Raw genomic sequence first — 12916 nt, forward strand, 5'->3', positions numbered from 1 at the left:
CCCCGAAAACCGATGACAAGTGTTGGACGATGTCCGCAAAACTTCAGCCCAACCGAAACTGCTCTGGCCGGGATTGAACTTCGATAAAGGATCATTGAAATGGATGGGATGCTGCAATGGTTGGTGCATGCCACCGACCGCAACTGGCCTCTCCGGGCAGCATTAAATGCACCAAATCCCTGCGTGACTGTGTGCCGTTGCGTTGATGGAACTCCGGACGTGCGAGTGTGTGTGCTCATCATTTTCCAGCCTGAAGCCTGCAGGGATTTTGTATTTGTGTTTGAGTTTTTTTATTTCATAATTTATTAACCATATATTTCATATCGTTACTAGCATGCCGTGTGTGTGTGTGTTATGTACGGCTGCAAAATTACGCCTCTTGTTTGTTTCGTCGCATCGGTGTCAATATCGGTTGCTTGTCACATGTTTGTAAACAACATAATTAAATTCCATCTTTTTCCTGGTCCTTCCTTCAATGGTTTCTGATTTATTTGAGGAGGTTTTCTGGTTGCGCGCACACTCACACAAAACAGCGCTCTCATAACGCTCGCATTTTCTTCCCATTAGCAGCAAACTTCCGGCTCACACACACACACACAGCCATTTCATCACCGCTCCTGCCTGCTTTTAAACCATTGTAAGCCTACGCACAGCAGCTGGTGTGTACCACCATCGTTGAGTTTATTAAATTAATTAAATGTAACCGATTCGAACGGTCCAACAACAGCATCCGTTCTTCACGGCCGTAGGGAAGGTGCGATGGCGAGTGGCTGCAGCTGATGAAATTTCACCCAAGAAGCACCGGTGCCGGAAGGGCGTGGTAGGAAAGCGACCGACCCGGTGGTGGTGGATGGGTACTTTTTTAACCATTTCAATATTGCGCTTTTGCCAACCATTTGCCAACCATTCTCCTCTGGTAGATCGGGTTGTCACATGAAATGATTTTTTAAATGATTTAACGTGCACGGATTGTGGATTTGGGAGCGAACGGTACACGCTTGAAATTCATGCAACATTGATCGTGTTACCAAAGCTGGCAAGAAAAGCACGTGTGAGTATGTGTGTGTGTGTTTTTATGTTACAATTATGATTAAAGCCTTTCCAATGAGGTATTCAATCGGCCGAACAAATTTCCCTAACATGATTTAATACGATGTTCCTTTAAAGTTTTGTCGCTTTAAAGCTACTTTAAACAGTGTACGGGTCGATAGAAAATGTAGTCGTAGCAGCAATTTTTTGAACCTGAAATTATAGGTGAGTTTAAAGATCGTCCAATTGTCCTCAATACCGTTCACGGTCTGGGGCCGTCGTTTGAAATCTTTCAGGCCTTTCTGGGCCTCTTCAACTTCAACAACTTTAACGGTCTGGGTTGTCCGGTGTCATTCCCTTTAATTTTTTTTTAAAAGCCCTTTAATGTCTGTGCTTAGAGTCAACGATCCCTAGAGTTCATGTCTCTGAGGCAAATACACCATCATCGTCTTTGCCCGGAATCCAGGCCTCTCTCGAGATGTATCAGAGGCCAGTAGGAGTACTGGGACTAACAATATTATGTACAATCCTACCTTCACCGTGTGTGGGAGATATTTTGAGTGGAGAGGCTCGGCTGTCAGCTAATTTTGAATAACTTCAAAGGTACGATCACCTATCCGTAGATCAGTCACTCCTAAAACAAATTGTTGACAGGATAGTGTACCATCATTTCGATATTCATTTCATCATCCATCATTCGACATCATTTCGATAGATGAAATTTTAACCCAGGGAATGCCATGTGGAGACCGGTGCCGTACTCCACTATACCGGGTGGCCCTTTTAATCGCCTTATTAATCTCCAAACTGAGATATTGAGCCAATTGCTCAATTCTTGGATAAGCCCTCTTCCTATAGTCAGGATAATCAGATCTACTTGTACAGTTGAACATAAGTTGTATACTTTTTACTCCATGTAAGCAGAAATCCATCCAGGGATCATCTAGCAACAATATAATTCATGGCAGACATCATCATCACACACCCTAACGTCACTCAAGGATGAACAAGGATGCTTGGAAGAAGGCTCCACTGCTTAAAAAGAAAAGCTACAAATTTATATTGCATAACTCCAGGCGCCCAATCTAGCCGCCCGTGGCTAGTGCCACACCAAGCCATATTTTTACGACGAATACCAACGCACGGCACACCCTCATAGCCCTCAAGCGATATAGCTCGATCGATCGATACTTTTAATCGAAAACCATAGCGTCCTGAATTTATTAATCCAACAGTGGCGGCACTCATCGTTCCCTGGAACATCAGAAAACAAATTCTCTTAAAACCATCCGTCCCATTATCCTTCGCACAAAACAAAACCGACACAAACGTTCGGTTCCATAAAACTCGATCCACCCTCAAACAAAACGGGTAAAAAACCCCTTGCTAATCTTCTTTTACTACTTTCTAATCCACGTCCACGAGCACGAGCCAGCAACACGGACGACAAACATCACTACTACAGCTCCAAACATTCCATTGATCCGGTAACGATGCTGCAGATGATAATGTTAATAATGATGACGTTGATAATCGAGCATCTTTGCCACTTGCCATGCTGTTTCAACTCGCCCGAAAAACTTCTCCCCCATTTTTCCCATCGCCCAGAGGAGTGGTTACGCAAAAAAGGTTCAATAATTTGCTTACCACCCGGGCAGGCAGCCCGCTGACTGCATCCGAACCAGTTCCCTCCGGTACTCAAGTGCCGGCGATGCGAAAAGCTAACCTTGCTCTTCGCGTCCTGTGCCTATTCCCGCCACCCTGCTGCACTGTTTTGTTTCGAGATTTTCTTTTCACTTTCACCATCGCCCGATCGTTCGACCCCGATCGAAGACCAAGCCGACCATTCAATTCCATCGAAACGGGCGCGGGGCTTTCGGTTGGCCGGAATGTTGCGTTTTCCCGAAAGGATGCGGAAGGTTCTAATGAAATTTATTCAAAAGTTTCCCAATTTCGACCCCAAGAGCCGAGTTTTGGACTAGGACTTTTCTTTTTCCCCGGCTTGTTTTTTTGTCGGTATTGTGATTCGTGAAAAAGTTTACACCGAGGGCAATACGCTCCCGCTATCGTTCGGTGGACTGCCGGGCTGAAGTACCATCTGCTTCCTTCCGGTTCGATTACTTCAGGCTGCTTTTTGCCAACTCCCTGACCGGCCGCAGCTTCTCGCCCGCCCCCTTTTCCGGTGGTGTAATGTTGGTTTTGGTGGTTTTGTTTCGTCTGTGGTTTTTGGTCTGTCGATTCGCTTCGTCCATCTATCCCGGTTGTTATTGTTTTACCATAGTTAGCAGGGCGATGGAGGTTCGGGTTAGGACGTGGTTTTTTATTGTTTGCTAGGCTACTTACATCTTTACAAATACCCGCACCGAAACCAGCATGCCAAACTTGCTGCCTGGCTGTCCCGAACGATACGGTGCTCTTACAAGAGCAATGCGGTTTATTCATTATTTATTCTCCTTTCGGCATCGTGTTCGTGCTGAATGAAGTGTCCCGCATCGGCAGGAAACAATCTGAGGTTATGTTCTGGTTCTGGGCTGCAGTTAAGAACCCTTTTTCTGGGGTGAATGAATGAATTCTGTCCAAATAGTTGCCCGAATTGCTTCGAGACTTGTGAAATAGTTGCAACCTGCCACGGTCACTGTCACGGTACGCTGCTAGCCAAATAGAATGAGCCACCCTTGGTGGTTGATCGTCCTCGCTGCTCCAACCAACTTCACATTATCTTGCAATCGATTCATCGCTGGCCTCTTGAAGCGTGCGCTCTCCAAACAGCCCAAGCATCAATTAACACGTCACCCATTCCGCTAATCACAACCGTAACTAAGTGGAGCTTCCTAATGATCGTTGTTTACTGTGGAAAAGAATTCTCTCGAGACAGCAAAGCATACACCGTCGCGTCGCGATGAACAGCAACGTCATCAAATCAAATAGTTGTATCCTCAGTCCAGCTCATCCGGACACTCCTAAGGCAACAAATCGCTAAAGTTGACTAAGCACTGGACAAATCGGAGGTTACCGTGTCGCTTCTAACCAATCATCGGCGCCCCAAACGCTCTCTTGACCAGCCGTACTAGCACCGTAAGCCCTGCTCAGTCCTCGTCATCCGGATTTGGGCAACATGCTCGCTACGATACTCGCGGTGGAGTTGGAGCAATCCGTAAATCTAATCAACGCGCCCGCTGCTAATCGTCTTCCGGCCTTGCAGGCGAAACGCATTCCAACACTTCCCACGCCAAAAGCACGCGCAGCACCCGCATGATAGGTGGAATTCATTTTGGAAAGCTCATAATTTATGCTCCGTTGGGTCCCCGCGCCCCCGGGTTCTTACTTAATCCTCCGACGTACAGAATAATGGAGTTTCGACCGCCTGGCTAGTGTCTGCATCGCTTCCAGGCAGTCCAATTAGCGATCGAAGTAGCGGTAGTAGTACTAGCGCCAGGTAGCACCAGCACCACCAGGTGGCTAGAACCGTAGGAAGCGAATTGGAATGCGGTCACCGTAAGTACCGATTTTCCCTTTACCGGTGTTCACGAACGAGGCGTTTATCTGCGGCGATGCGAAACTTTGCCTGGGAAATTGTTCACACATGATGATTCCGTTCCTACTGACCGTTGATTTCTGGACGTTCGTTTTGAAATATTTGGCGAATTTTTGGGACATCCGAAAATCGTTCCTGGTATGCGTTCCTGGCAGGTTGAGCTATTTGTTCTGAGGAGTTCCTCGCAGCAGGAGTAACAATCAATTATGTATCGTTTAGTGATTTGTGCGTCTCTGAAGTTCTGGTGCGGTTTAGAACTGAACTTCGCCAGTAACTCAAACAATTGACTGGATACTAATGCCTATCTTAGCATTTGAGGCATACAGTTTGAACAGTTTATCCTAAGTATTCAACTTCGTCACTACAATCTCGCGAGGTCTTGGCCTACCATCTTTGGCTTGACTTCATTTTAGCCGAAGCGATCCGAATGGAATTTGATCTCCGTGGGAAGACCATCCCAAATGAATGAAATACCTCAATTGAACAATCCGTTAATTAGTTATCAGCTCTCCCATAGTCTCGATTCATCGATAGAGATCGATTTATTAAGCGTCTCTCTTCTTGTCCCAACGACCTCTTAGGCCGCCTGCCGTGTATGGCTTACTAGACTTAAAGATACTATGTAGTTGGATAAGCAGCCTTCACTACCGGCGGAACGGTCCGGATGGGATTTGATCCCCGGTCGCCTCTACCACCTGGCCACCTCCGATCCCCGACAAAGATCTCTATGAACTGTAATAAGATCCAACCAATATACAGGCCATAGTAAATACACGATTGTAGCTCTGATCACGTCCTTATAATGACACCAGTCTACCCAGCACATACATTTTTTAGATCGTCTACATGGAGCAGAAAGAACAACTGAGTCGTGCGTTGCCCTTAGAACAGCATTGTTTCCACGAATCTTGTCGAAGCTTGGTCCAAACAATCAACAAATGCTTCCTCTGTGTAAATCTGCTTCAAATAAAGGATGCCCTTCGTTGTGCCTTACCTCAACAATGGTTCCATTTCCTAGAACATAGCTCAGTATCACAACTTTTCTTATATTACCATTTTCTCAACTCATCTGAATGAAAGCTCTAACGAATGGTGTGCCGTTTGATCAGGTGTGCACGATCGGGTATCGCTCGGCCGAATACAGTAAATGAACGCAGCGTTCGCCGGAAACATTCATCAAACTCAGTCTGATTCGGTACCTGTCGCTCAACGGAGAAGGAAACATTTGCATCATGCAGGCGGTTCAAAGTTTCGTTGCTTTGATGCTGTTGGCCACCCTTTACGTAGGATCATCGATTGCAAATTCATGTGAGTAATTTGCAAACACCTGACTGGTCGCTTTGTAGGACACCAGAGTCTAAAAACCGTCTCCGGATGCTCTTTCTCGTCTCTTCAGATACTTGTCCTCCCAATGCGGAATTTACCTCAAACGCGCCGTGTGATTACTTCTGCGGAATACCGTGCGATTACAAGGGTGTCACGAATGTGTGTATCTGTCGCGATGGTTACCTGAAGGATCCGAACACGATGCAGTGTGTGCTCGAGGGCCAGTGTTCGATTGCGGCCGAAGTTCCTGTCCTTCGTGGTGCTCCATCGTTCACGTTTTCGTGCTTCACCTCCTAACCAGTGAGTGGAGTCTGGACAAACTTTAGGTTTTTTGGTGGAATGTTTAACGAAAATCCCTTCAACTGTTTATTTTGGAAGAATAAATAAGCAAATGGTGCTGTAAATTGTTTCATCTACCATCAAATTGTTTTAATTCGAAAGATACAAGATTGAGTCCAATGTAAGCTTCTAAAGAAGTCCTTCTGTTCTGCCCTACCTACTATTTACAGTGTTGTACCTTCATCCAACCACTTCCACTTTTCTCTTACCACTTCTTCCGAGGAAAGTCATATATTGATCATTCAGCTTCCACAAGCTTCCAGCAATATTGCGATTCGTCGTAGAATGCGTGGCACATCCATGAGATTCTCCGCGCCTGGCAGCCACAGCCTTACTGTCGTCCAGTTTACACAACTGGCTGTCTCCTCCACCACCACTACCACCATCACAGAACAGGTTGTGCCAACAGACCCCAAAAAACGGCAACCTGCCAGAGCAACTGCGTGACGCTACCCCGCCATTACGTTACGTAGTTTCTGTCCCAGCGGATCGTTGCCGAGTTCGTGCATCAGTTCGTGTTCGTAACCATGAGGGTGTTGATCGTAGGATTTGCCATTTTTATAGCACTGATTGCGCTGGCCACCCATACAGCGGCCGGCCCGGCCAATTGTGATCCGGTCTACGAAGAGTGGACGGACAAGGCGGATTGCGATGAAAACTGTCAGAATATATGCAGCCCAGTGGAGGATGCTTGCCTTGCCGGTTCGGATATCTGCGGGATCTAACCACTGGCAAGTGCATACCGAGCGACCAGTGCACACCAGCTCCGGAGAACGTCAAACTAACCTGCTTGGGAGCGTAAAACTGTTACGGCGGGAGTGGTCGCAGCGCAAGCAAACGCTCCCACACAACTATGTGGTGAGGAAGAAGTGATCTAATTGATGTGAAATATAAGTGATTTAAAAGTAAATGAAACTGATGAGTATGTTCTTGTTTTATTATTGTCCTTGAAGAGTTTTGTTGCAAAAAGAATGTTGCAAGAAGAATGTTTGTTTCTCTCATATAGTCTTCGGCTTTAAATCTCTTATGATATGCTTTAGGATATTCATCTTCATGAAGCAAACCAATTACCAATGACATAAGTTTTGTACAGAATAGCTTTATTTGAACATATCTTTTTTTTTTTTCATAATACAACTTACTAACGACTACCTTCCGCCGTCCAGTTTAGTATGGACACTGCGAGTTTCGTATGCAGGCTCCCTTTGTGGCCTGCCTAATGTAGCCCAGCCTGCATGTGCAGCCCTCGCGCTTCGGTGTCGTACTCGTGACGGGGCAAACACGGTTGGCACACGTTGGCTGGCATTCGTACGAGTACGTAAACTCTTCGAAATTCGGACACACTTGTATGTTGGGTGCAACTGCCGTGTACGCTGTGGAGAAACGGTGCAAATGAACAGCAAAAAAAAGAAGACGAACAGCAAACATTTTGTTAAAAGAGTAACCAGCGCGAGCTTTAAGCCTTCGCCCACTGCTACTTACCGACGTTACACCAAGCAAGGAGCAGAAAACAGCGAGCACAACTTTCCGTACAGATGCATGGCGGAAGCGCAAAAAACGACCAAGACTGAAACCGTTCCGTGTGAATACGCTACGCTTTTAAGCCGACATTGATCCTTTCCGCCCGATGATGCCTTTGCTTAGCCGATACATGCAGCTGAAACAACAAACCGTTGCAAAATTCGCTAGAAAAGAGCCTGCCACACAAAGCGAACGCAGGTTCAGTTGCCATAGTGGGAAGACTATGGTAGACTATAGATAGACTTAGCGTGCCGTTTCTCTGTTTGGTTTTGCGTTTATGTGTCTCTTTCTTACGAGGATTACAGCAAAGGTTAGTTTATTATTCGAATGGTTTTAAGAATGGACCAACACTGCTCAAATATGGCTGGAGTCGCCTTTTTCGTACTGGTTCTGTAATAAAATGCCTGTCAATGTTTGCTGCTCAGGAACGGTCTCCATGAGATTTGGTACCTGGCCTGTCGTGGGAATGTAAAATGTAATTTGCGAGTAGGAAATTAAGATTTCTACAAGGCCATCTTCTTCTTGGCTAAAGAATCTCTTTTGGACATGCTTTCCTGGCTGTCCTAGACTTATTGATAACCATAGTAGTCCGCAAGAGTCCTGTCTTGCTAGCGCCTCTCGACAAAGCAATAAAAGTAACTTACCTATGATTTCATTAGAGATTGTTGCAAGATCTGAACAGTCTTTAAGAACTAAGACTTAGAGGCTTTTTAACCTCGGGGCCATCGCCTCAAACTCAATCAGAAGCTACATGTCTCCTCAAACAGTTCAACCGTGAATATTACTTCCTTGGCACTTACAACCTCGAGAGGTCTCGGCCTGCCATTTTTGGTTTTCTATGACATAATTTTACCCGCAGTAAATTCAGCAAGCCCTACGTACAGGGAGGCGGTCTGGATGGGATTTCATTTTTCATGTTATCTGGAAAATTTCAACCTTTTATTTCCGCTCCACAGTTTTTTTTTACCGTTTCCCAAACATTTTTGAATATTATTTAATATTATACAAATCACCTGATTTATTCCTTCAAATCAAACATATCTCAATTGGAAAATGTAAAAAAACTTCGGGAAATTTACGGTTTTATGCCTTCTTGCGTTTCCCATAGTCCAACACCGTTCATGTACTGCGTACTGCATAACCAAAGGCGCACGAAAGCTTTCTCGAGCAAGCCGCCCGTCCGATCGTTGCCGATCAATCAAGCAGATCGTTAACGCTAAGCTGACTCACTGTTTATGTTGTTTTCGCATTAATGAATATCATTACGATCGTAAGTAATGGGCAAGCAAATGCTAAACCGTCAAGGAGACTTTGCTATAAAATATGAACATTAATTTGATCTAATCTCGAGGGAAACCACACGCCAAGCGCACGAGACACATTTTATCGCACACGCGTAACCTGTTCAACATTCTTCAGCGCTCGTTAGCGCAAACCCATCTGTCTCCATCGTTCGTCAGCGTCGAACGAGAATCAATGTCAATTGCGTACCGATCTCGATCCACCTTGACCCAGTGCCCCACGCACACCGCCGATACCGAGCCGATCTTGCTCTGTTACCGTCTTCCGGGCCAGCCAGCACTCGGTCGCGCGATCGATCGCGCGTATGCTCCGTGTGCATACATCAACACCTGTGTCTGGGCCCGTGCACTCACCTCACCTCACCTTGCACACTTTCATCGCTGCCACCCCACAACGCAACGCAAACGAAACAAAGCACACCGCAGCAGTTTACAACCCGTCTACACCGGGCCGGCCTCGGTACCGATGCTGCGGGGGTAATGCTGCGTGAGGCAAATTTTACGACTGTAAATCAGCTCACTTACACCGCGTTCGTGTTGAGTGGAGTATTTTCTCCCTCTCCCTCCCCTTTTTTTGTTTGGTGCCTATGTTTTCCACCCGATGCCGACACTTCCTATTTTTCCACCTATTAAGGTTTTGTTTTTCGTGTGAGTAAGCAACAGCACATAAGGGGCAGCCTTGAAGGCTTTCAGGTGGAATTTCTGCTCCGGCTTTGTTTGGTTCTGTAGCGATTCTTTTTTCGTGTGCTTTACCTGCTTCGGGTGCTTTACTTCAGTCTCGTTCGGTGTGTTGTTGCAATCGTGCCGGTGGTGCCGTTGTACATAAGCGCTGGTGTAATGCTGACGCGCGATTAAATATTAGAAACCAAACGATGGCACTCCATTCACAACAATTGAATGGCTTCCAGCGCGTCCAGAGTCGTTGATCGTCCGGGGCAAAAACAAAAAAGGGGTTAATAAATCCTCCAACGCCTGTCCAATGTCACGATCCACCATAGCATAATTGTCCCATCGTCTTCCTGCTTGCAGCGAACTGACCTGGACACTTCACTCGACATTCACTCGCTCGCATTCACCACTCACCAGCTACTTTCAGCCACATGCACTGCGAAAGCAAACTTCCACCACGAACCGGTTTATCCCTATGCAGCCGCTCTACGTCAGCGCGCTTCTAGAAACCGATTCCCATTGCATAAGTCCAGCCAGCGCATTGCGATGCACGGGCGCAAACACCTACACAACCGCAGCCAAATTGCTGCAACTCAGACTGCGGTCGAGGAATTCCATCAAACGGAAAGTTCTGCTCGCACTGGCCGGCCACCAGAATCCTCCCTCCCGGAAGCGAGGGAATCAGCCTCAGGAGGATGACTAACACCAACACTCTCGCGCGGTGTGTATTTCCCACCAACGTCACCAACACAGCGAGCCAGAACCCGGTCATTATCAACCAGCCAGCCAGCCGAACGGTGAAGAGGACTCGCCAACATCTCATGACGCAGCAGTATTTGCGTTCGATCTGATCAAGTGGTTTTCAGTCCCCCCCCCCCCCCTGTATCCCCCCTAACCTTCCCACACACACACATCATTAACGCCCCACCCGATAGGCACCCGCTGAAGGGGGATTTTTTTTCGCGATCACGGTACGCGCAACCGAGGCGCGATCTACACGCCCAGTTCCCACTCGAATTCGCTCGCAATCGGTCAACTGTATATCGTGCGCGCGGGTTCGTTTCTTCGCGATAACGCAAGTCGTTGATCTTCGTGCAATAAGCGTCAATCAGTGTAAGCAAACGGTCACTGTCGTACTGGGATCAGTATTTGAGTGTTAGACTAATGCAAAAAGTTTACGAGTTGGTGGCTTTACTTGACCTGTGTGTAACAAAAGTGCATTAAGGAGAGGAAAAATTCCACTTTCATCCGGAAACCACCTGCCAAACATCTGTTCGCATCGAGAAGCGGCCAACAATAATAGTGCTGCCTTCCATTCCAACACATCGGGTGGTTCTCACGCCGAGCGTGATCAAGTGTTTTGTTAAGCAGCTAGAACCACGGGCACAGTGCGATCTGCGGTTGTCGGTTCGATCGATACGGATCACAGTATCACTCGAGATAGTGCGCTTGAAAGGAGGAGCAAATAAAAGAAAAAAAAAAACAGTGCCTCAAAATGTCGTTCGTGCCTTGTCGATTGATTAGCGTGCATGGCTTGGCGCTAAAACGATACGCCAAACAATCGCTTGGCGGCACGAAAAACTCTGGCCTCCCGCCTGTAAATGCGCTAACGAGCCGCACTAACAGGCAAACTCAGTGAGAAATCGTTTCAAGCATTCAAACAGCTACAACAAAAAATCCGCCCGAGTCGTGCCGTCGGATCATCACGGCGCCTGGTGCGAAAAGTGCAGTCGCGATTTATTATTTGAATGTTGATTAATCCACTTCCCATTTTCTTTCCCCTTCACGTCCCCACATTACCTTCGCGCTAAAAATGTACACCCCCATCCTTCCCTCTCACGACCTGGTTCCTTCTCCTGTGGTGCTTTCTTTCAACACAGGCGAAAGGAAAACCATCGCTCATATCATTATCCCGCATTGGTTCATTAACGAAAAAAAATAAGGCACACTGGGTGAAATTATTATCCACCGGACGGTGGGTCCAGCTTAAGAAAAAAGGGGAAACAATATTGAACTAAAACCGTGCGCCATCGTGTAAAGGAAAGTGGAGTAACAAAATTTATTTCATAGGTGAGCTGTGCGTTCCGGCTGAAGTTTATCAATTCCGTAAGCTGAAAAAGAAGCTTCGTGTGTGAGTGAGTGTGTGTGTGTGTGGTGAAATAGTGGTTGTGTCCTGCTTGTAGCGCTCCATCATCATCACATTAAAAGCAGACAACAAAAGGCCAGCAGAGAGTGTCTAGCGCGGCGCAATAGGTAAGCTTTCCCAAACCGAAACGAGGTTACTTTTCGGTTGAGGTCGGCTCCATTCCCCCAAAGCTCTTGTGATAAGATGCGAAAAAAATACAAAAATTACACCACTACACCACAATATCACTACTTTATTATCTTTCAACGTTCAAACGATTGCAGTAATTGGAAAGATAAGACGCTTGTTTCCTTGTTTACAACATTCGGAACGTTTTTTTTAGGAATTGCTTTGTGATGCTGCACTAAATTTTATACGTCAAGATCGAATCATCTCTTTTGACGCATTCCAAAATGGTTTGTTGCGGTGATGCAAGTCATAAATTACTAATTAAAACCCATCCAATCTATTTGGCCAAACACTTTTTACTTCTTTAAAAAGCAACGTATTTCCGTACACCGAACAGCTCGAACCGTCAATTGGTCGGGCAAGCACTCACAAAAATCCGAAAGGTTGCGTCCGAACTGACCGCTCCGCCATCGGCTACAAAATTCACGGTCGTTCAAAGTGGCCAACCTTCGGCGGTGGCTTTCTAGTGGCCGCCGGTCTCCCGCGAACGAGGCAAGCCATCGAAGGGCGGGCGGAGAGAACGATGGCTGCGCAATACACCTAGCATGCGTCATAAATTTACCGCTCCGGTGCGCAACAGTGCGTAAGCTCCCCTCCCCCCTCCACCGGATGATCAAGAAAACTGCCACGCTAATGTTCGCTCGTGAGCGCAAGACACGGCAGAAAGGTTGAAAGGTACGAACCATTCAAAACCCATCCGCATCGCCCGCCTGATTTACGCTTCCGAATCATTCCAATAAACCGGATTGTCTAAGCCGCGCACCGTCTGTCGGCATAAAACACGTAACATCAAACGACAACAAGCGACGAAACCGCGATCGGATGATGTTTGGCTTTGTCTTTTGCCACGTGTATGCTGACTGGCGGTATGCAAAAATCTTC

The 12916-nt window shown here is 46.7% G+C and overlaps 1 protein-coding gene and 1 pseudogene across 1 annotated transcript; both read left to right on the forward strand.

Moving 5' to 3' along the window:
• Positions 1–5722: 5722 nt before the first annotated feature.
• LOC118517079 (accessory gland protein Acp62F-like) lies at positions 5723–6208 on the forward strand. Its single transcript, XM_036062929.1, has 2 exons — positions 5723–5872; positions 5961–6208. Exons 1-2 carry the CDS (start codon positions 5797–5799, stop codon positions 6185–6187), a joined length of 303 nt encoding a protein of 100 aa, XP_035918822.1. The 5' UTR covers positions 5723–5796; the 3' UTR covers positions 6188–6208.
• Positions 6209–6704: 496 nt separating this feature from the next.
• On the forward strand, positions 6705–7139 carry LOC118517078 (annotated as a pseudogene).
• The last annotated feature ends 5777 nt before the right edge of the window (positions 7140–12916 follow it).

Source organism: Anopheles stephensi, unplaced genomic scaffold (genome assembly GCF_013141755.1).
Source record: "Anopheles stephensi strain Indian unplaced genomic scaffold, UCI_ANSTEP_V1.0 ucontig46, whole genome shotgun sequence".
In the NCBI taxonomy this organism is placed as follows: Eukaryota; Metazoa; Arthropoda; class Insecta; order Diptera; family Culicidae; genus Anopheles; species Anopheles stephensi.

Bases quoted from the DNA above. Each gene is read 5' to 3' on its own strand.
- LOC118517079 (XM_036062929.1), top strand. From the start codon at position 5,797: ATGCAGGCGGTTCAAAGTTTCGTTGCTTTGATGCTGTTGGCCACCCTT. The intron at 5,873-5,960 runs GTGAGTAATTTG...TCGTCTCTTCAG, and splicing joins ATCATCGATTGCAAATTCAT to ATACTTGTCCTCCCAATGCG.